This window comes from Osmia lignaria, chromosome 13 (genome assembly GCF_051020975.1).
Source record: "Osmia lignaria lignaria isolate PbOS001 chromosome 13, iyOsmLign1, whole genome shotgun sequence".
Lineage (NCBI taxonomy): Eukaryota > Metazoa > Arthropoda > Insecta > Hymenoptera > Megachilidae > Osmia > Osmia lignaria.
The window spans coordinates 3,205,089-3,228,521 of NC_135044.1; the positions used below are offsets into that span (position 1 = coordinate 3,205,089).

Genomic DNA, 23,433 nt, shown 5'->3' on the forward strand with positions numbered 1-23,433 from the left:
CTCGTGTTTCTCTTACGAAAGATTACACATCTGTTGTTTACGATTTCTTCCCAATTTAACTTGGGTTCACTTCAAATATACGTACAAGGTGTTAATTAGAACGAGTTCTGTACGAGTTTTCAGATATTTGCAATGATGCGACGAAAAAAATTTAATTTTTCATATTTCAAAATAAATTTTGTGGAGATAAAAAATAAAAAAATTATTGGAAGTAAAAATTTGTCATATCGAAAGACTGTAAAGTTCAGTACTTACCCTGACGATCACAAAGCGAAGATACCGGTGAGAAGATCATCCAGCAGTTCGGTCGATCGCGATAAGAAAAAATCATCGAGCGGTTCAGGGAGAAAATTCGAAGCTGACGCGGTGCGCCACGGCGATACGTAGACAAGGGCATTACCATAAAGCCGAGAATTTTACGAGAATTATGTCCGACGTCCGAATCGCGGGTAGCGCCGCGGGATACCCCATGGCGTTCTCTGTCGTTATCAAAATTCCGTCACAATGGCCACACATCAACTGCCAGCGCGCCAGGTTCCTTCGTGGCCTACGCCTCTCGCACCCAGGGCCCTTCTCAGACCCTTCTACAGGGTGTACCATCTCAATATCATTGATATTCCTTCGATTCTTCCGATTAATCACAAAATTCCTTCATTATTGAAAATCTTTGCACTCCATTTGTTAGTAAGGATTTTTTGGTTTTGCTTGGAAGAGGAAAATTGGCCGAGGATTTCTGCAGACAAAGAACAGTTTTCGATGGTTTAGACTTTTAGACAATGGAATTGCAAAAGGGATGATTAACTGTACAATGTATAAATTCAAATGCAATCATATTAAAACTGTTCGAAGTGTAGGTTGCATCGAAGCACCGAGTTAATAAATATTCAATTACCCGTTGAAACATTAAGAACGAGTTTGAAGGCAGGAGGAAATCAAGTTGGAAAGTAACAATAATATATTTAGAAAGATTGGATCATTGAACGAGGAGAAGTTCGTTCAAGGAACGAACGGACAAATGGTGAAGTTTCACTTGATTCATGGCTACACCAGTTGCTGAAGTTAGATGTTCATTTCTAAGATATACTTCAACCACACGTTGCGTTTCATTAACGCGCAGTTAACTCACCTAGGAACCTTCTAATAAATCTATTCAAACTAGCAATGCTATTTTTCTTTCTATTAGCAAACAATGTGCACTGCATGAAATCTCGTAATAAATATGTAAGCTATCTTAGAATAAGCATTGTATTTGCAATTTATCTGTAAAAATTCAAGTTATTAAAATTCAATTGTATTTCATTAGAAAGTCTTAGATATAATACCAGATAGTAGATTCGTATCGAGCCACCCGTTAGAGGAAAGAAAGCTCGCACAAGGGGCAAGCATTCAGGTAGCAAAACCGGCGTGGCTGCTGCGTTTTGTCGTCGTTCGTGAGTCGTCCTCGTTCTCCTCCTCGTCATCGTCTTCCTCCCTATTCCCCTTTTCTCCTCCCGTTGTCTTCCACAAAGTGAACCCGTCAGCGAATCGTACGTCGAATAACCATAAAGTCGTCGCTTTATGCTGGAATCGTATTCCAGCCTTGCCCGTGGACGCTCGTCCAGGATTAAAGTCGTCGGTCCTTTAATCGTGCCGAAGGATATGACGCTCCGGAACCATTCTGCGACCAGGATTATGCATCGGGACCTGCCAGTGGAACGTAAACACACTTGAAAAATGTCCAGTGCGATTTCTGATGGGATAAACGCGGAAGGGTTGACTGTTTGGAAAATAGTTACGTTGTTTCCTGCGCGTAATTAAAACTTCCATTTGCTGAAATTTACTTTTCGGATGTTCCTCGATATCAATATTCTATAGAAATATAAAGCCTACTTGATTTCAGTGTATACACGCTATTATTTAAACACGATATTAATCGAATATCCGAATTTTTGTTTTAACGATTATCGACTCAAGTTTTACCAAAGTGGCTAAACAGGAACATGCAAATTTTTCATCTGTCTACGATGCTTCCTTATATAAGAATGACTGCAATTACGGCTTGTCTGACTACACACGTCCGTTTCCACTGGGACGGTCAACGAAACGAGAAAATAGCGGAAGCCTGTTCGAAATCGTTTTCCCTCGTCGCAGAAATAACACGGTGCCACGAGTCTTCGAACGACCAAAAATACGTGTAAGTCAGGATATTGTTTGCCCAGAGACGTGAAACGAGGCTCGTGGCGACACATCAGAGAAACGCCGCCTCTCACCCTGGCTCGCGTCAACTTTCCTCCACACGACATCCTCGTTTGTCCTCTTTGACGACCCGCTTAACGGGGTGGCTTCGACTTGTTTATCCAAGCCTTCCTACTCGTCGATTCCTAAGACGTTCGATTCATCCCTTCCTACTGTTTCGCGCCATTAACGACGGCTATCGCGTCGCTCGACTTCTTGAAATTATCCAAATTGTTGAGAAAAATAACAATAACAAAAATTTTATCCCCAATCACTCGTGTTATTCTATTCTCGTTTCTAGATTTTCTGTTCGAAGCGTTTAGAAAGGGTTACTTTGCACAAGCTCTCGTTCAAGGGTCAGCTAGATATTACTCGAAACAAGATGCTCGCATAAATAACGAAGCAACGGACTCAACAAGGCGGAAACACTGTTGCAATCACACTTGGTAGAACGGCTCGATTCCCCGCGAGTGCCATAACTCACTTTATCATCGAGCCTCTTAATGAGTCCTCGCGTTTATTCCCTTTTCGTCATTCTATCTTTTTTTTTCCCTTCTCCTATCCTGTCCGCGATGCTTTTCGCGTATTCGTATAATAGGATACAAGAGGCGAGGCGAGCAAAGCAGCCAGCCAACGCGAAGCGGTTATGGTCTATATCCTCTTTCACCTGGTGATCCTAGCCGACGATAAAGACGGAAGCTGAAATAAATCGCGCCGACGCCGGATGCTCGACACCGAACCTACCCATCGTAAGAGTAACGAGAATTTCATTCTTCGGCCGGATCGCGTTTTCATGCCGGGAAAAGGGCGGGAAAAAAAACGGAGGAAGAGCGCGTATTTTATGGGCTAGGAAACGCGTTAGCCGCACGATTTTTCGCGCGTCTTCAGGAAGAAAAAAAGGAACATTGTCGGCGAGAAACAAGGCTCAGGGTTGCTCTCTACGTCGAGGAAAATGCGGGAAAAAGAAAAGCAACGGGGGAGGATCGTGTTCTCTTAAACGGAAGAGTAGGAAATATAGTCGATGCCAAGCTGCGTTACGTTCTGCTGATAAATGGCGGCTGGTTAACGGCGCCGGTCGTACAGAAAGACAAGGCATGCCGTTGAGTTACGAGCAGGAGGAAAAAAAGCGTGTGTTGTCTGTTTATGGAATTTTTATAATTTCATTTGCTCGTCCCGTTTCCGCTTCGGAAGCGTTGCCGTAATATTGTAAGTGTATACAATGATGTTCGCCAATGATTCCTCGTGTTTTTATCTCTCTGACGAGGAGGGTAATTGGTGTGATGTTCTGGTTTGGGAGTTCGGACGTTATTTACCGAATGATTTGTTGCTTATAACTTTTTGCAGAGAATTGTAGAGAAAATTGTATGAACACCAAATTAATACAGACAACAGCATAATTTCAAGTTTCAATTTCCTTCAAATTAATTCTGTGCCCTCGATTTTGCACCACTGTTGATCATTAAGCTACCGAAATCTGCCGCAATTTCCTGCATAAATAACAAGCGGAAGACACGTGTTCCAAGGGGACTTAAAAATTTCATTAAAATACATCGCGTTTTAGCGGTTGTTGCATCTCGAGGGAAGGAAATTCGGAAACATTCAGGCTGGTTTACGGTTACCACTGGATAATTAATGCGTTGCGTCGGCATAGTTAACGTATGGCTCGATTTCAAAGACCGGAAACGAGCAACGAAACACTACAAGTTCAATGCAATTGAATAATTGAAAAAAAAAAAGAAATAAATGAAATTTTAGTGAGTCTTCTTTAAATCTTGACGAGGAGTAGTGTTCACCACCGCGATCCTTAAAATCTAATTAAAGCTGTCGCTTTATAAACGCGATCATCTTGTTGGAACAACGAATAACATCCAGCAGAATAGCGATCAGTTCCGCGTTCGGCCCCTTAGTTCGCGGTTTACGGATCCTGTTAAGTTCGTCGCCTCATTGTTCTGGCGATATGCCGGCCTGTCAGGCGAAACGGAGGCCGGGACGAGCGGTTAGAGGAGGAATAAGAAAGCAAGGTAGGCAGCCAGGTCAGGCGAAGGCAGTGCAGGGTTATCTGATCGCGAGCGCGCGAATATCTTCTCGGCTTCCGGCGCCCAACCCGTGATTACCGGCGTCGATTGTCTGCAAATGGAAGCTGAAAAATGCATCTCACACTCTAGAAGAGAAGCATAGTTCCCTACGGCTTTCGTGTCGGACGATGCGTGTTCGCGCCGCGATATCTCGGCCAACATCGTTCCAGTACCACCTGCTCGGATCACATGGACACGTTTCGGGAGAACCGGTGAACATTCTCAACTTCTCATCAAAGACATCATACAAAATTAACAACTATACTTCCATCTGTTTCCTTTCCTTCTGTAAAAGTGATTTAGACTTTGACGGTTCTCTCGAAGGGGACATTTTTGGAAGATAAATTAAGTACTCCAGCATCTGATATACGTAGTCTCCTAGGTTGCTCAAGAATTTCTAATTAAGACGTTCCCTTCTCGTTGCCACGTGTAACGGTTTGTTACTTTGTTGGGAGATAATACAGATGTGAAGGATAATGTGATTTACTAGCGAAGAGGGGCAATATTTTGCGTTACGATTGTTAGAAAGTATCTTCGTCATACTTTACAAAGGACATTCTTCTATTTTTCCTTGAATCAAGGAAGAAAGATAAATTTGAAAACTGTCACGTCTAACAGGACCAACCGTTTGACAGACTTTTTCTGCGCTTCCGTATTTCTTTTTCTTTCAAGTACCGACGGTTTTTGCTCTATGGACCAGATCCTCGCGTTTTCCCACAAGTTCCGACGAGCGGTCGGAGACCCGCCACCCATCGACGACCAAGGCGGTTTCACCGTCACGGTCAGGCATGAGCGGCGGCGCACACGCGGTAGCAATCGGTCCGACGATTGCATTCGAGGCGGTTCGCTTCCTCGAGTTGCCCTGGCACCACCGATCGGCCGTTGTACCGAGTCCAAGGGGCCCCGGAAGATCACCGGGTATACGTCTCCCGCGGGGAAACGCACCATTTATCCACGTCAGCCTCATTCACCAACACCGCTGTCCCGGCCGCAATCTACGATCCTTACCCACGTGACGGTGCCGCACATAAATATACTTGATGCACGCGCACACGCACCGCACCTTTTCTCTCTTCCTCCCTGTCCTCGTTCCGTCCCACCCTTTCTCAGCCGATCCGCAGCTCGTGTCCGCTCTCGTCGCGTCCTCGTTCAGCGCGAGATGCAAGCTCGAGCAGCTTACAAACGCAGAGTAACACGCGAGACCGCGTGGAACACACGTTCCCTGATCAAACAGGGACCACTCGAAGTGACGTGTGTTCGTGTGTTCGTACACCACGCACACGAGCCACGGATGCACCGGTGTGCGGGCACACGGTAGAGACACGCGTGGAACGACGACCGCGGCAGATTCACACTGCAAGAGAGAGCCGGGGTATCCTGCTGCTTGGGCGGCTCGCCGCGGATAGACGTCGCGATAAAACGCGGTTAACACGGAAATTAACCGTTATATCTTTGCACTTATTTACTCTTACAACGGCAGATAACCTAGCGAACGGCGCACCGTATTTTACATAATGCGATCGGCTCAGCACAACGACCAGTAGACCTCGGCTCTGTGACCTAGCTACAAGTTTCCCGATTCCTTAGTCGCAGGGACACGATCGTTGTTCCGTAGGTAGTTGAAGAGGATCGGGTTTAATCTTCTGTTCCGCTGGGATTATAGGGTCCGGTAGGGAGATGACGCGTTGGGGAAACTTTGACGGGGGTTGTCGATGATGACTTTGACGAGGTAGTCCCTGTCCTGCTGACTCATTCGATCGCTCGTCTCGATAACTCGTGTTGGTAGCCAAATTCTGGGTTGCGATTCGAAAGGAGAATCTTGGTATTATACCAAGTGCAATCTGGATGAAGGATGGACTTAAATTTTTAATCAACTTGCGGGCAACTCCAAGACATGTAAAACTTTTTCAAGATCTAAAGTCGATTCGACATCTATGTCCGGTCAGCAATTTCGATAGGATCCTCGTCGGGACGCATCGGCATCGAAGACGGTGTGTTGTAGCATCCACCAGATGACTCTCGTTCTCGGCACGGATGCCAGATCCACGGATGCTGGCGGGACCAGTTCCATCTCCAAACGGCGTGGCTCGCCGCTTCCCATCAGCACGGTGTCAGTCTGAATAGCGTGTCGACCAATCGGACGACGGCTTTATCTTCGTCCGGTCTCCCCATTGGCTGAAACCGGTTGGGTTTCTATCGAGCGGGCGTCGCAAGGCCGCGCCTAGCGGAGAGAGGTTGCTGCTTTGGACCTGGGGTTAGTGTACCTTCGTGTTCCCCTCCAGTAGATCGAACAAGGACACAGGGAGAGGGAATGGAGGAGAGAGAGAGAGAGAGAGAGAGAGGGATATTGTAGGAGAGGGAGAGAAGATAGACCTAGTACTCGTCTTCTTCTTCGTTAATATTGCTTTCAGCCGTCCCTCTGCTAGGCTGTTTCGAAAGTCCCTGATCGATATGACGCCGCATCCCTAAAGTCTTCGAGCGGGACAGGCCTTTCCTTGGCCACCCTTCCGCGTGATAGGGTTGCTTCGAGCGTCTTACGTTTCTCTTGCTCCTACTTCTCGAACATTGCGGACTAGGGGGATGAAGAGCACGTTGATTGAGAGGTCTTGGCTGGTTTTTTGCTCCTTACCAGGGAGAAACGGGGTTGCGACCACTGCGCCGCGTTGTCTCGTTGCCTTCAATTGAATTTCACTCGGCTCGAATTATTGGATGATTGCTTTTTATCGAACGGCTCTGACAGACCTCCTTTAAGCTCGACATTTAGGCGACCAACACGATTCGCGAAAAATATTTGTTTATTCTGAGAATCTTTTGTCATTCTTGAAACGATGACGTTTCGGTTAGACGATGACTTCTGGATCTACTCAGACTCGCAGGACGCAACTAATTTTCTATTGTTTCGTGTTTTTAGTACGCTTTATGATTTCCTATCTGTCCACTAACAATCACGACAACTCTCTTCGCAATAAGAGCACATAAAAAGCGAGGCTCGATTTGTAGAAACCTTGCGATTGTGCCGGGAAGGCGGTTAACGAACCTGATGGGATATATCGAGAGCGAGGGAGAAAGAGTAGCAGCACTCCAGAGACACGATTCTGTCGCGGTGGACGATGAATTTCCGTCGCGTTGCACCGTGCCAAATATAGTCGGTCGTTCGTGGAGAGGCGAATCCAGAACTGGTCGCGGGGGACAATGCGTCTAACTGTCGCGATTCGATCGTGATCGAGAGGGGCAAACGGAAGAGAAAATCTGTTCCTGAATTCTGCGAGAAGCAGAACAAAAACAGGTGCATCGGCTCGGTTCCGCTCCGAACTTGGTGCGCGATTTCGGTCGTTACTGCTACTTTCGGCAGAAGCTGTTTTTAGAGCAGAAAGGCGAGATGACTTGGCGAGAGCGTGTTCGTTACTTGAAGTTTCACTTCAAGTTAACCCCTTTTAGCTGACGCTTTATACGTCTAATAGAAATCGTTATTCATTGTGTTTCAACTTCATTTCATTTCAGATCCTCTTTACCACGATTTTCCGATTTTCACTTTCACGAAGATGCAACATTCTTGATCACAAAGCAATAATTAATTTTCTCTCGTCGCGTGACTGGACGAGTTCGATGAAACTTTCAGAAATCAGCGAGAATCAGGGAAAATTATCGTACGAACCTCTGGAAATGTTCCTAAGCGTTCCACTGCGGGCCGGTGTTCATTATTCATGATTAGCGTCTCGTCGCGACGCGACGTCGTTTTCAAAGCGTTCGTCGTGCGTTTGCGTTTCACTCTCAATTAATTTGTAATCGGTGCCTCTCAATGGGAAGAGGCACTCGCGAGCGCAAAAGAGAAATGACGTGACACGCGAACGGTTAGTCACGTGTCACTCACGCATACTGTTACAAATTGTTACTGAAACGGGCCAGCAACGATCCCGTCCACGATTCCCAGACGAAAAACGTGTCCTCGCGATGATTTTAATATCGCTGATTATTTGTCATTCGGTTGCTCCGAGACTCAACTATATAGGTAAAATTTGAGAATTTTCTTCAATAATACCATGTTAATTGCTTAAGGTAAAGAAGGAGCTCGATAATGGGTGATCAACATAACAATCTGAAATGTTTTGCAATTTCTATAAAAATTTTCAAGTCCATTAGAATTCTGAACAACCCGAAAACACTCAAGACGTTCCATCATCCCCAATCGAGCGTCGGTTACAGCGTCGATGCGTCAGCTCGACTGTGGGCAGGCGTCGCCGTCGACGAGGAACGAGGACGGACGTGCGGCTCGTGAACGCGCAAACGCCGACGTGCCGACGCGACGCGACGCGACGTCTCTACCCCTCGAGGGCAGCCGTGGAAAACCCCACCCCGTGCGATGTACACGCGGGGGCCAACCCCTCTATTCTGCCTCGACGACGTCCGCCCCTGGCGCTGGATGGCCAGCCCAGGATCGTACTATTACGCCGACGGAGAACAGCTTCCCTTGCCTGCCACTCTCCAACGAGCTTATCCGCTTCCAGTGGCGCGCACAATTTTACCCTCGCCGGCGAAAAAAGAGGAGCGTCTCGCGGCGTCTTCCGGTTCGATACGATTCGGCATCGCGCCGCGCCGCTTCCGTCGCTCGACTCGCGCGAGAACGTGCTGCAACGGTACCAGCTGATAAGATACTTAACGGAGCACCGCGATCGGGAACCGGAGCAGACAGGTACATTCGAAAAGGGTTGAAACGAGAAACATTGGACGATCGAGGATGAAAGTGTTCTTCGAGTGGAAACATTGTGATCCGATGGTTCCTCGAAAGTAGTGGAGTGTGGTCGTTTAGTTGAGAAGTATCGATGGTAGTGGTTAACCGCAATGGGGTCTTCGAGTCAATGATTTTAGACTTTCTTTAAAGGTGTTTCAATTGCTTATGGTTGGTTTTTGTAGAATATGAAGACGTTTAGAACTGTGTGAATTTCGAGTGTTCTTTAAAGGATATTCATGCACATTAATTAGACACTGTATCTATCACTAGGCCAGGGATAATTAGGATGATTTGTGTATAAAATTTACTGTAACGATAATTAATCATTTTGAAATGGTAAAGTGCTTCATCACTTCTGAATTTGTGTACGTACACGTTTACCTCTTCTTTTCATTTAAATATTCTTAGCAAAGTTACAAGGGAGGAGTTGAAATTAGTAATCTCTTCGCAATTAGAGACAGACAATCCGCTTTGATCGTCCAATATTTCTCGTCTCAAGCATTCAACGTCGCGACGCTCTCCGACGGATCTCAAAACAGCTCGATCTTGCGATCGACCATCACCCATATTCACAATCTGGAAAACCTTGTTACCGGTGGTTCAGGGTCGTTGCAATCGTTCGGATGGAAATAATCGGATTCGAGGTGCAATAAACTCACGGTGCAGGATCGCTGCGACGGCAACGAACGAGCGACGGCCGACAGAAAACAGTAGAAAAGAACGTTAAAGACGTCGACGGAGTCGCTGGTATTCCCCGGCGAATTTCCAGCTGATTAACTGAACACTCAGGTAGGTGATCGTTAAGATTTTCACGGTAAAACATCCATGAAATTATCCGCCACCATATTCTGTAAATTGTTCGCGCTGTGTTTGTTGATTGACACAATTAGAACTTCGAAGTGTCGAGGAATTTGGATTATCAAATTTCATAGTGTGCTCTGTTTTGACACGACTATGAATCTCATTTCTATTTAATCAAATTTCACCTCTTTATTCCTAAATAAATAGAACACCACCCCTAACAAGAATTGAAATTACTGAATATAATTGGAGGATCATTTGCACCAATGGCTTCCCAATAATTTCCCTAATATTTCATTGTTGCTATTATTTCAATACCAATATTTCTGATTAGACTCTTATGAAAATTCAAATGGCATATACGTGTGGCATTTAACGTATCCAGCTGCATTCGTTGATAATTTCATTGAAATCGTTCAAGAATCTGATCCTCTAATTATTTCCATCGGTGTAGAAACAACTCGATCACGATCCGCGTATACCTCGCGTTTCGATCTCGTTCGCAGCTCTTCTCCGGGCTCGCGTTCGAGCGACCCCATAAACCACCCTTCTGTGGCTCGACCAAAATCTCCGTGAAAAAAGGACGGAAGAAAGGTGAACAAGAAAAGAAGGAAAAGAAAAGAAAGAACAAGAGGAGAATAGTTGTAAATCAGCTGGCACACGTTCGGCCTAATACGTCCGGTGACAAGCGCGCCAGCAAAACGGCGTCACCTTGGTAGAACGAGGTGTACAGTTGATTCCAGACGACGTCACCTTCTCCATTTAACTTACGGAAATCACGTGCGGCCCGTGCTCGTAAAGGACGTTGAGTTATTGTGGCGATCCGCAAGCTTCTACTAATTAGCTCGCGGCCGATTCGAAACCAAGAGAGCCACCACCACCACCATCGCCACCACCACCACTGGGAGTCATTCATTAACGGGACAGCAGTCACGAATTGTTTTCATTCATCGGTTCTTGCGTGCGCCGCCACCGAGAAGTGCCCTGAATGAATGCGGAGCCTTTGCTCCCGAGTAGACGAGTCCTTCGTTCTTCAGGACTCCCAATTGTCGAGAAAAAAGTTTAGAGTTTACTGAATTTTCACCGTGATATTCGGGGACAAACTATTGGGAGATTTGGAAAGTGTTCCATTGTTACCTCGCGTTAATGAATTCTCCTATTTATAACATAATTTTAATAACACGATACCTTATGGAAATCTGCTCTGTCCGATGTGCCCGAAAGATGCACCCATCGTGATATAAACTGTCAGGTTGTTTCTTGGTGACAGAATGCGTAGGTGGCAGAGGCGGTTCGAGTCGAGATGCTGAAGGAAGTCGGCTGTGGTAGCAGCACACCCCCTCCAGGGGATGGTGCGATCAGCAATCGGCAGATTGCCACCGGTGACAACAACAACAGCGACGGAAGTCTTGGCTGCGGTGGTTGCGGCAGAGAGATAGCCGAACGATGGTACTTAAGGGCCGCGGATCGTGCGTGGCATTGTGGTTGCTTACGTTGCTGCCACTGTCGGGTACCATTGGCTGCCGAGTTGACCTGTTTCGCCAGGGATGGCAACATCTACTGCAAAGAGGATTATTATAGGTTAGTGGTAGTAGTTGTAAGAGGATTAGAAACGTACCGGGGAGGGTTGTACCGTATCTCGAGACTTTTGCTTTCCGCGGATCATTTCTGTGGTGTCTTTTCGCTATTTCAACCCCTTCACTTACTTTTTCTACGTTCTTTTGATTTTCAACCCTATCACCGTACGAAACAAAGCGGATGTAGCTATTCGTCAGGTAGTTTCATGTCGAATTACCAGGATGACGCTAGGGATTAATGCAAGATTCTTTGGTCCCGGTTCTCCGGAACGGGTGTACGGCTTCCCGTTTCCAGTATTTATTGGGGTATCCGCGAATTTGCATAGGAGCGCCCGGTCGGCTCAAAACTTCGCCCGGACCACACAAAATGTCTACTAATGGCCAACTCTGAGCCCCGCTGGCTAGGCACCCGAACCGGGATCTGAAATTCCACACGGTGATATACTCGCCGCGATAAAAACACGCGGTCACGATTTCCAGAGCCACCGGATGACACTTCGTTTTTCTTCGTGCCGGTACGGCGTTTCGATCGATCGATTTCGCTGGATCGTTCCTTTGCGCGGCTGTTTCCGTTCTTTGCTTCTTCGCAACACGCCGATCGTAATTACGATATTCGCGTTAATTGATTTTAAGTCCGAAAGATTTCATTTTTTCTCTGTAGGTAATTTTAGCGATGAAAAATTCCTGATATACTTAGTCTCACCGATAAGAGTAATCGAGAACATATAATCTTCGAAGAAAGACAAACCGATGATAGTGTTCGCAACGTTTCGATCACAAAACACTACATTCGTTATGGCACGTGTCTTTAGTTTCATCTTTCTCGCTGTAACGAGCCAGAAAAATGTCTCATATTAGACCGAACACCCCTTCCTTCTGTTCCCTTTAATTATTTCGTTCCATCGAGTCTCTCGGTCGTAGGTTGATGAAGGACAAGGACAATGATCATAGGATTGAAACAGGACAAATTAGAAATTCGATCGTCTCTCATTTTTCTAAAAGAAATAGGAAACTAATGCTCAAGAACAGCAGAAACACAATAAGACCTTAGTGCAGTGAAATTATATAACAATTCTTTAGGTACCAGGTCAGAATGACTCAAAGCGTACTTATAGTAAGAATTAATATTTTAACAACAAGTTTGCCCAAGATTGAAACTCCAAGAGTTTCCACTTTTCTCATCGATTAATTCACGAGACCAGTCGAGCTTTGGAGAAGTTGTGCAAGAATGCTTCTGTAACGAATAATTCATAAAGGATTGAATATTTAACGCTTGTCGCTGGTCGAAGCTCGTCGATTTAACGATTCCAATGAAAGAAAAAACAGACAAGAAACCACCTTCTCACGCTTTCGACGATACAGAGAATTATGCAACGAATAGTTTCTTTGTCGCATTGGTTAGTAGCTTCGTAACTTAGCCCTTTGAATTGCAACGAGAATGCGGTTTTCATAGACAAAAACACAGTAACAGATCCCCTGCATCTGATTACCATTTCATGTAACGACCACGTTTAATTTCATTCCTTATAAATTCTCATTTTAATATCTCAATTCTCACTTTTAAACGTAGAACGCGATATAATTACATTGTCGTTTAAATTGAAACAAAAACCTGTCGCACCGTGACATTTGCATACAAAAAAATTGCAACCCTGTCAAAGTCTTTTATTTCGTTATATTTTTGACTCGCGTAGGAAATAACGTCGCGCTGGTTTTGTTGAAACGTTACAATTAGCTCGAAGTCTGACGCAAATGTCTGACAGATCAGATTTTGGCCCGCTGTCAAATTCTTCGAGCGAAGACAGTGCTTTGAAACCATTTTCTGACAGCACGTTGAAGGAAGATCGAGGAAATAATGGATAGGTGCTGTCCCGTTTACAAAGGGACCTTTGACAATTCAAATTGTCATTTTAAATCTTGGAATTCACCAGAAGCGTTACTTTAACGTCATAGAAAAATTTCATTGTTAGAATTCAGTGTAAGAAATATAGTTATCAAAGTGATTCTAGCTACCAGCACGTATAATCTTGAAATACCAATATGGCGAGCATCTTTTTTTACTACGTCGATATATCGAATGACAGAGGAGCTAGGGATTCCAAGCGAGGGTGGAACACGGTAGACCTATCCCCAGACCCGTTGATCCTGCAGGCTGTTGGTTCGTTAGAGAAGAATACAAGCAGCTCCCCCATGCAATATGCAACGATCCATATCCAGGCCAAACCCCTTTGTCTCTATTTGGTTTTCGCGCTTCGGAAACTGTAACGTTGCCTCGATCGTCGCCCGCCGATACCAGAGTACGTAAGGGATCCCTACCTATCCGCGTATTCCTTCTGTAACACCCTGTTCCGGTACGTTATGGTAGTATCGAAGGAAGAAAAAACTCGCTGAGGGGAACGGCATTGTTCTCCGATTTTGGTCCGAGCCGATAGTCACGAACAACGGGGGTCACGTGTGCCTCCGGAGAGGCAAGGATCGATGAATTCGAGAGACGATCGGGATCGTTGATTTTGTAATTAGGGGATTTCTACGAAGAACGCGTGATCGAGAACGGGTTACAGCTCCTCCGAGGAACCCGGAACATGCATACTCGCCTCGGTTAGAAGGGCCGGAGGGAATCGAAGCGATTTCGCGGTATTAAGAGGGTTGATTGGTGGACAGATACCAGCGTGATGTAGTTGAGTCGTTCTATCGGTAGCTAGTTAGAGGATGGAAGGTGATTTTTCAGGATTTCTTTCGATTAGAAATTGAATTTAAATCACTCGAACGTTTCAAGTATTTGAATTCTGAAGTGTATGAATATTAGAATGAAAATTTTGTAATTACCACCCCCCCGATGATAATTTAAGGAAACATCATTCTACATAAATTGTACGGTATAAAGGGTTAACCAGTGGATTTCTTGGTGAATTCTGTCTTCAGGTTGTTCGCCGTGTCGCGATGTTCTCGATGCCGGGCCGGAATTTCCGCCTCGGAGCTGGTGATGCGTGCTAGGGATCTGGTCTACCATGTGGCCTGTTTCACGTGCGCCTCCTGTGGCACCCCATTGAACAAGGGCGACCATTTCGGGCAGAGGGACGGTCTGGTCTACTGTAGGTGAGAAACACCAGCCCGAATTACCATCCTTCGAAGGCCGTCTCTTTGTTATCAACGAGTTTGATGACGAGAGTGACAGAAACGCGAGGCGCGTCGACGTTTAGGGCATTCAATCATTCCTTCCGCGCGATCATCGACTAACGACCATACTCTCGCGTCTTCAATGTCCGGTTTATTTTGTGAAATAGGATCGAGTCGAGGGCTCGACGCGCGTTCTCGTAAAAGGGAAAGACGTCGCGGTGCCTCTCCGCTCGATCGATTCGATCGTCGATTTATCATTGATCCACGGCGTTTATCGATCAACACGGGAATCGTGCGAATCATGGGACGAGCGGAGGTGAGTCGAGAGGATTCGATCTAAAGTAACTTCGATTGCCAATGAGATTTATGTCCGTGGAAAGAGATATCAAACGGACAGTAGCTACGGTTTGCTATCAGAAGAGATACCAGGAAAGATATTTAGAAATTTCGAGTAATTACTTTCTAATCACGTCAATTACTAATGAAAGTTTCTAAACTACGTGAATTCGATCATATTAATCCTTTTAGCGTTGAAATACCAACTTTAATAATTACAGAAATATTATTTGAAACGAAGCATTATTTTATTCCTTCTGATCAGGTAGATAACACTTTATTTCAAATAAAAAATATATGTGACTTTAAAGTGGTGAGAGGGTTAAAATAAAAAAGAAAAGAGTAGCAAACGTTAAATAAGGGCAGAGACTCCATTCCGCGCACTCCGTAAAAGCAACGAAAAAAAGAGAAGAAAAAAAAAATCGAGCGAAACGAAGACCGAAAAGCATCCGCGATGAACGCTTGGATTCAGCCGACTCCATCGATCCGATCGATCCGATCGAGCGGAAACCGGCGTGGCCAATCGTCTGTCTCCTCTCGCGAGCGAGACCGCCGCGTTCGCGCGTTCATCGAACTCGGAGGATAACGCAGGGTCGCCACTGAAATACTCGACAGCAAGGTTCACGAATGACGAGCTGGTCGGTCCCAAGACCCCACTATGAGTTGCTGTGCTGCGCGGGTGATTATGGGAACGCAGCCAGCAACATCGAGGACATCGGATCCCCGGGGGTGTCGCCGCTTCCGGCTTATTACAGCGCCGCGGAGCAGAGCCCTATCGCATCTTCCGCAACGGTGCAGAAGGGTCGACCCAGAAAGAGGAAGCTATCGGAGGTCACCGGTTCCGAATTACCCGTCACGATGAGGCTCGCTGCTGGTGCTCTTGGTGAGTAAATTCTTACATTATTTTCCTTTATTTTTTTTCTTTTAATTATGAATTTAAACCATTAACGAATACGGGCGACGATCGATCCAGGCTAAATGAAATATTGATCCGTAATATATCGTAGTCCGTGTATCGATTCCGCGACGACGAGGAGAAGAAAAACCAGGGGAGAAAGGAAGAAAAAACGCGGCCAGGTGCCTTTGTTCTTTCCGTCGTGTAGTCGAAACAATAAAGAATTCACAAGAATCCAGTCTCGCCTCTCCGCGTCCCCGTATACGCAAATACGTGTAATTGGCAGTGGTGAAAGAACGCGGAACGTAAGAGAGGGATGGAAGGGGTTGGCAGAGGGATAATTGGGCCGGATGGTAAACGGGGGTGTGCTTGGTGCACTTTCAAACACGGTTCTTAAAACCATGGGAACACGTGGTGCTCCCTGCTCGCTCTTCTCTTTCTTTCCTCTTCGAGACTGCACCTATCAACGTGCGAATCACCCTCTTTCTCTCTCTCTCTCTCAAACTTCTCTTTTCTACTTTCCATTCCGCGAATCAAGGGAGTTGTATTATTTGTCGAGCAATGAGCATAATAGCTGGTTCGTTCGGTGTGCAAATATTTACTAAAGCTTTCAGGGATCGCGGGTTTAGATGCGAATCGGCTTCAGATCGCGTGCATGTAAGCAGCGAGTAATGGATGCTAGAGCGATGGGTGCTAGGGTGATGCCTGTAAGGGCGCGAAATACTAGAGCAATGGGTGCTACAACGCAGAATACTAAAACGATGAATGATAGAGCGATGGGTGTCAAAGCGCAAGATGTTAGAGCGATGGGTGCTAAAAAGCGAAATACCCGTACGATGGATTCTAAAGCAATATAGCACCCACATTAAAGAGCACTGATACATCACGGCTTCTTCTAAGCTATAAACAATTTTGAGCAAACTTAAAAGGCAATAGATTATGATTCAAGTATTTAGTTTCGCCCGAGATCAGGACTCGCAACAACGGAATGTGAACGCAACTATGGAAACGCGTTAGTTAGAGAGAATTTTTGTCATCGTTTCAATGTAACACGCGGCCTTAGCCTCGTTAAACCGTTCTCTCATCGACTCACGGCGGAATTCCACGGCGAAATTTCGCCGGCTGTCTATAATTGATCCTCGACAAGGGCCACGCGGACTTTGCCGCGCCTCTTTGTCCTGTTCGGTTGGACATGTGCCAGCCGGTCAAACGGTTTTCCTTTTCGAGAGCTGAATAAATACGCTCCGTCGAACGCGTCTGTCCTTGCGTTGGCAAATGTCGTATCGCGGCTTGCTTTTAATTGGCCCACGTTTAAACATGCCGGAAGACGTTCCATGGTTCCTTTCCAACGAAATCGAACCATGAAGGAAATAAAGGGAACCGAGGGTGGGAAGGTGGATGATCAATCATACACCATACATAATTTACAATGAAAAGGGTGGATTATTAGTCTCGTTCTATTCTCTTCTGATTTGTTTCCTGATGTTTAACGACTCGGTTATTTTATAATCGACCAAGAGGGGATGAGTTTTAGACTAGCGGCAAGAATTTACGATCAACAGCCATAAAATCGTCCAAGAGATGCTTGTTGGGCGCTGCGTTGTCTGTTCAGTCTGGGAACCAGCCGACTGGCTCGCCTTTTATTGTCTTTATATATAATTGGGACACTTTTTGTCCCGACCGACGATTCCCTTCGAACTATTCCGTCTGGACGTCCGCTGGAGCGACGCGTTCGATGAATCGCTGGAATTGCGAACTCGATAACAGCCCGTCGTTTCTCCGTTCAAAAGTATTTTCGCTTTGCTTAAAAAGAAGATTTCAAAGCTAAAAATATGATTTTAGTTAAAATTCAATTGATATGCTATAAAATATTTCAAAAGGCACTGTAAATTCCAAAAATTGCAAACGAAACTCACCCCCCGAATTCTACCAAATTCTACTCAAATCCAAAACTGATCGAAGCGAACGCGAGTGACAAGACAAAAGGTTAGCCAGAATCCACCGAAGCCCCCGGAAGAGAGGCGGACGAAAGTCGATTCGAGCGAATTCACCGGACGTGCCGTGTAACCAGCGCGGCGGTCGCGAGCGGAGAAAAGGCTAGGGGCCCAACGGACAGTGACAGATGGGTATCGGTGGCGAGATGCATCGATTGGCCGATCTGGCCGGAAAAGAATGCTGCCGTGGCCAATACGTGGCCACTGGCAACAGAAATGGCCGGCGGAACACTGTAATGCCGCCTGCGTGAGTTTCTTGCCGGAACGAGGACGATCCTCGCCTCGAACAGCCGAGCCATCCGCGCGATTTCCTCCTCTAGCCTGGACCTGACAAATTGTAATCTCATTCTTGAACCACGAAAACCACGTCTCCCAATCTGCTCCCTACCCAAAGTATCCTTCTATCGGCCTCGTTCCGTGCGGCGGGTTCGCTTGGGAACCAGGCCATCCTCGTGAAAAAACTTGCGTATTCCTTTTGCAGAGACGATCCGCTCTGCTCGCGTTTATTGATAGAGCTGCTTCCCGTGGAAAGCGTTACGTTTCTCAATCGAACGAACCCGAGTTTCAGCAACCTTTCGAGGGAAAATGTGATTACTGCCACAGTATTATTTTAAGTAAATGAAAATTATTTCAAGGATCAGTAAAATTGAAGACTGGCGCTTTGGATGTTCATCAAAGAACATCCAAAAGTGTCGTCCGGTTCCGCGGAATCGTAACGGAGCGATCGTTTTTCCGGCGATCCGAGGGAAAGAAAAATGGCCGTGTCGTTCACCCCGGCAAAACGAATTCCAACGGCGGTGTGGCCGTCCACGGGAATCGGTTCTTCTCTTTTCTGGATCGCGAACCATGGACAGAGAGAACAGCCCGTCGTCGTCCGTAGGGAATGGAAGTTCGGGACAATAAACAGTAATGGCGGATACGTGCTCGGGGATTTACTTCTGGCTTCGGTTGCCCCGTTCCCTTCCACGGCACCGTCGTCGCCGCCGCCGGCTGTCCACGAACGTCGCTGGAACCCGTTCTTTCTCTCGATTGAATTCAATGGTTACCCTCGTCGTCTTATTTATTGGATGCGTTCCTTCGCTCCGCCGGCGCGCAACAACTGCAACTTGCAACGGCACCGAACGCTTGCACCGATCTCCTTCCCTCGACGCGACTTGCCTCCTCTTATTCGACCAACGACGTTACGCGATTACGTGCCCGGAAATTCGTTTGACGAACGACTCGCTGGATTGGATCGATCGTTCGGGATCGAAACACGATTCTACTCGTCGATGGTGGTCGATCGAAGACGCGACTTTTCGATAATAAAGTTCACGATTCAGATGTATTTCGTTGATTATTGAAATTGGGAGATTCTCAAGTTGCTTGAAATAGATTTTGAATAGAGTAATGGATAATAGAATATTCTTGCAATTCTCACTTGTCTATTCTGTATTTTTTTTTTTTTTTAATCAAGTATCAAGTTGAAAAGAAATAGTAGTACTCGATGAAATAGGGTACTTTGTTTCAGAACTCCTTCATCCTACCGAACTGTCTTCGTCCATGGAATCGTTGGCAGCGTACGAAGCGTCTGTTGGTTCACCAGGGCCTGTGCATCAGAGCCAACGAACGAAGCGCATGAGAACGAGCTTCAAGCACCATCAGTTGCGAACGATGAAGAATTATTTTGCTATAAATCAGAATCCCGACGCGAAGGACCTCAAGCAACTGGCGCAGAAGACGGGACTCTCGAAGAGGGTGCTTCAGGTGGGAAATAAATTTCGTTCTCGATTTCCTTCCCCCCCTGGTCCGAGCTCGACTCCAACATCGTTTAAATCGATAACGAGATCATTTATTCTTTTATATTGAAAACTTTTTTCTTTTTGCTTCTTCGCTAGAAATAGCTTATTAATTTTTCAATGAATTATTACTATTTTCACGATACTTGGCTAACGTCGTTCATAGTTAAATTTAAGTATAATATTACAAACCATCTCCCCGAATGGCTAAGATAATTCAGAATCATCAGCTTCTGAAAGACACGGTTCTCGTGTGCCAGGTGTGGTTCCAAAACGCTCGCGCGAAATGGCGACGGAACATGATGAGGCAGGAGGGTAACACGACGAGTAGCAACGTAGGGTGTCCAGGTACACCTGTACCGTCGAACACGGCTGGTTCACCAAACGTGGGACCGGCTGCTAGCATCCTAGGGGACAGCAACAGTATGCCGTCGACCTCGATGGAGGAGCTGCACGCTCTTCACCACCTACATTCCGGCGTTTCCTCTCAGGTTTCCTTCTCCGATCTTTACTGACGACGGCTTGAGATGGAGGAAGACAGCTACAGCAGCCTTTCCAGCCATCTTGCATGAAGGATCACCCGTGTCCTTCTTTGGGATCGACATTCGACGCGCTGTCCTTCAGGGAAGATCCTGCTCTCCTAGGATCCGTTTGTTTCTCTTTTGTTTCTGATCATCTTCCTTCGCGTTTCCTACGTTGATCGTTCGAGAACACCCGATCCAGCTTCTGTCTCGCGTTTTCCTTTCGCGTTGCATTCAGAGCGGTTCCTCTCTTGGACAGCGCGTAGAAGATACTCGTAGAGCGTCCGATCATTTTCCTGGTGAGTAATCAACTGATTCATGACCGATGAATCAAGGTGAAACTTTGCGTTTTCATCCTTCTTCGAATAGATCGTTCCAGGAGGCTATTATTTTGTTTAAACAGCATTTCATGTTTAATTGAAAGATTTCGAAGGCCACTTGTAATTCGAAGAAGGGTTCATTTCGTAAGATACTTAATGGAAGGTTGAAATTGGAAAATGAAACAGTCAAGATTTGAATTATTATAATTGTAGGCTGTTTTCATCGCGTTATTTAATATGTCAAATAGCTTTTTACCGAATTGCTGGAATTAAATTTATTCCGAGAGAAAAAGGAATACGGGAGGCGAGAAAATGCTCAGCAGGAAGTAGATCTCGAGGCTCTAAATCTCTACGACCAGGCGTAAGCTAGTAAGACAGCGTTTCAGCTGCGACGGATTATGTTTAAGCGATCGGTGATAATAATCATAGTTCCATGCACATCCGAATTACCAAAGGTACTAGGCGATAGTTTGTCTCGTTAGCGAGACCGCGAGCCCGTTTGCCGTACGGACCAACGAGAGGAAACAATTGATTTCCTTCTGTAACGCGATATGGCCAAATGTAACGTAACGTATGAGCCATTGGAACGGAGGAAAATTCATTTCCACGAAAGTTACCAAGGTGTAACAGAGCATTTGCCATGCGGCAACGAGCTCGCGAGCTGCTTCGCTCCTTCTCTTTAGTCGAGATCGAGTTACGAAGACATTTTTTGATAACGCGAGTAACGATATACAGACTAGAAAATGGCGAACGAACGATTGCGACAGGTGTGTGGTAAAACGGCGTTCCTCTCCTCGTGCCAAAAACGTACGTACATACGTAGCTAAGATGCGAGATTCCTTTCTTTTCTTTCTTTCTACGATGCCTAGCGAATCCAAAGTCGATGACTATATTTACTTACGAACAATTTTCTTATCCTACAATCGACTCGTTGCTAATTTATAAACATGAATTTCATTTTCCAACGCTTGTTATTAGGTTTAACACCACGATCTTTGGATTCGATCGGCATGGAATACGCATATTCGACCACTGACGGACACAAAAAGTGTATATCAGCGAAAGAACACGCAGAACTCTTAATGATGCATGACAGGGGCGGATCCAGATGTTTTGCTTAGAACAAGTAGAACAAATCGAAATTTTAGTAGCGATTATTTGACTATATCCGAAGAAAAGTACCTCGATAAAAACAGAAATTAATTTTCTGAATTAAGAGAAGGCCGATCCCCATCGTCGCCTCTCTCTGGATCTACCTTTGGTGCTTGAAACGATTTCTTAAGAACGAAACGATGTGTAGCAAAGTGATGGACAGCGAATCGAACGAAACGAACACGATCAATCTGCTTTCTAATTGCGACACGTTCTTTGTGCGCGCGATAGGAAATGAGGATTCCTACGATGAAAAGAAGAAATTTATTTGTAACGAACGAGAACCTATAATTTTTTATATACATCGTATTTAGAAATGAATATTTATTCGCGATGAGACAGGTTCGAATAGATCGTTCACCCTTTCCACGATGGAATTCCGTGTACACCGTGAAATTCCTATCAGACCGGTGAACAGATCCGAGATTTCGTCAATTAAAGAACAGAGCAAGAGTTTTTCGTACTTCTTTCCACGTTTTGCGACATGACACCCCGAGAAAACAGCCACGACGACGACGACGACGACGATCGAGTCGATAGTTGAAAATAGTCAGCATTTAGTCGGCGAGTGGCGAAACAGTCGCGTGTTAGGCATGTGTAGCATAGCGATGATTCAATGTACGTCAGCGTCTTAAGAATAATAAAGCGATTAAAAAACAAAGAAGTGAACCAATTATGTAAAACTGTATAGATAAAAATTAATGTGCTGCATTCGAAGTGCGACTATTATCGTATAATAAATAGTTACGTACATCTGGACTTTGGAAACGATGAATTTTATTGCGAACCACCTGACCGCATTATTTCCATTCCTATCATAAATCATTAAATACATATCGCTACGAGAAACATTTAAAAATTAGAAAAGTAATCATTTTCTCGAAAATCGAAGTTGAAAACAGGAGGATGGTCGATCCCACGCGTCCTGTCCATTCGCCGTTCTTAATTGAATCGCAAATTAAGTTCCGTCCAAGGAGCCAGCCAAAAAGAGACCCCATAGAGCGGCATGAAAACGAGACCGCCTCGGTTCTATCTATTCGACAAAGTTAAAAATCCTCTGACAGTAATCTTTGACCGGTATCCCCATGAAACGTGAATTTTATTCGTCCTGCAGAATTTCACCAAACATCTTCCGCGTCGAGGGATCACCCTTTCGAATATCCTCGCATTCATTCAAGACTGTGTTCCTCTTAAAGCATCAATAATAACCGAGTTACCAGCAGGGATATCGTTGCTGTTTCCGCCACACGCGAGCAAACAGCTTTGAAATCGTCCACCAACAGCAAGTGCGACTTCTAATTAGCATCGAATTAGGTATTTAAGGATTTCGCGTTCGTGCGTGAACAAGCGTGGTGGTGAATCTCGTCGAAGAAGAGATTCAAAGAAGAAGAAGAAGAAGTGGCGGCGATGGAGGAGGAAGGTCGAGAGGCGGAAGAAAAAGGAGAAATAAGATCTTCTACTTAGGGGTTATACCAACATAGGAACCTCTCGTGTAAATTGTAGGCCCTGAAGTCGTATAAGTGCAGCAACACGCGGTATATACGGCTCCTTCACCGTACGCCGTATATATATATTTTGTCGGCGCTCATATAAGTTAATTTTCAATCTATATGCGGGTTCTCGGATGGCGCGCGGCGACTCATCAACGAAATGAAGAAATTGAGGCTCTCGTTAATATTTAATGAGCGCCAGAGAGGATACAATGGCCCCACCGTACCCGCCAAGACCTCGAAATATCACCTTAGTCCCTGCGAGTTTCATGAGCGTATGTTTAAGCAAATATTTTCTACGGATCAAAGAAAATTCTTGATATGCCTATTACCCCTTAACCAGTCGATATTTCGACAAATAAAGGGAAAGTTTCAGACGATAAATGTAAAAGTATTTAAAAAACCTCGATGTAAAATCTGCTACCACCGCTGTC

The 23,433-nt window shown here is 45.5% G+C and overlaps 1 protein-coding gene and 1 long non-coding RNA gene across 3 annotated transcripts; one reads left to right on the plus strand and one right to left on the minus strand.

The window, feature by feature from the left end:
• Positions 1-195: 195 nt before the first annotated feature.
• On the minus strand, positions 196-14,408 carry LOC117601928 (uncharacterized). The gene is made up of 4 exons (XR_004580834.2): positions 14,288-14,408; positions 11,008-11,379; positions 1,323-1,683; positions 196-1,260 (listed from the first exon to the last, which is right to left on the minus strand). It is a non-coding gene; the product is annotated as an uncharacterized LOC117601928 (long non-coding RNA).
• LOC117601926 (LIM/homeobox protein Lhx9) lies at positions 11,123-22,959 on the plus strand. Of its 2 annotated transcripts, none has more exons than XM_034319298.2 (5): positions 11,123-11,400; positions 14,319-14,492; positions 15,500-15,732; positions 19,234-19,484; positions 19,777-22,959. In XM_034319298.2, exons 1-5 carry the CDS (start codon positions 11,123-11,125, stop codon positions 20,029-20,031), a joined length of 1,191 nt encoding a protein of 396 aa, XP_034175189.1. In that variant the 3' UTR covers positions 20,032-22,959. The 2 variants fall into 2 exon arrangements, with proteins under 2 accessions (XP_034175189.1, XP_034175190.1); XM_034319299.2 differs by having other exon boundaries at positions 19,249-19,484.
• The last annotated feature ends 474 nt before the right edge of the window (positions 22,960-23,433 follow it).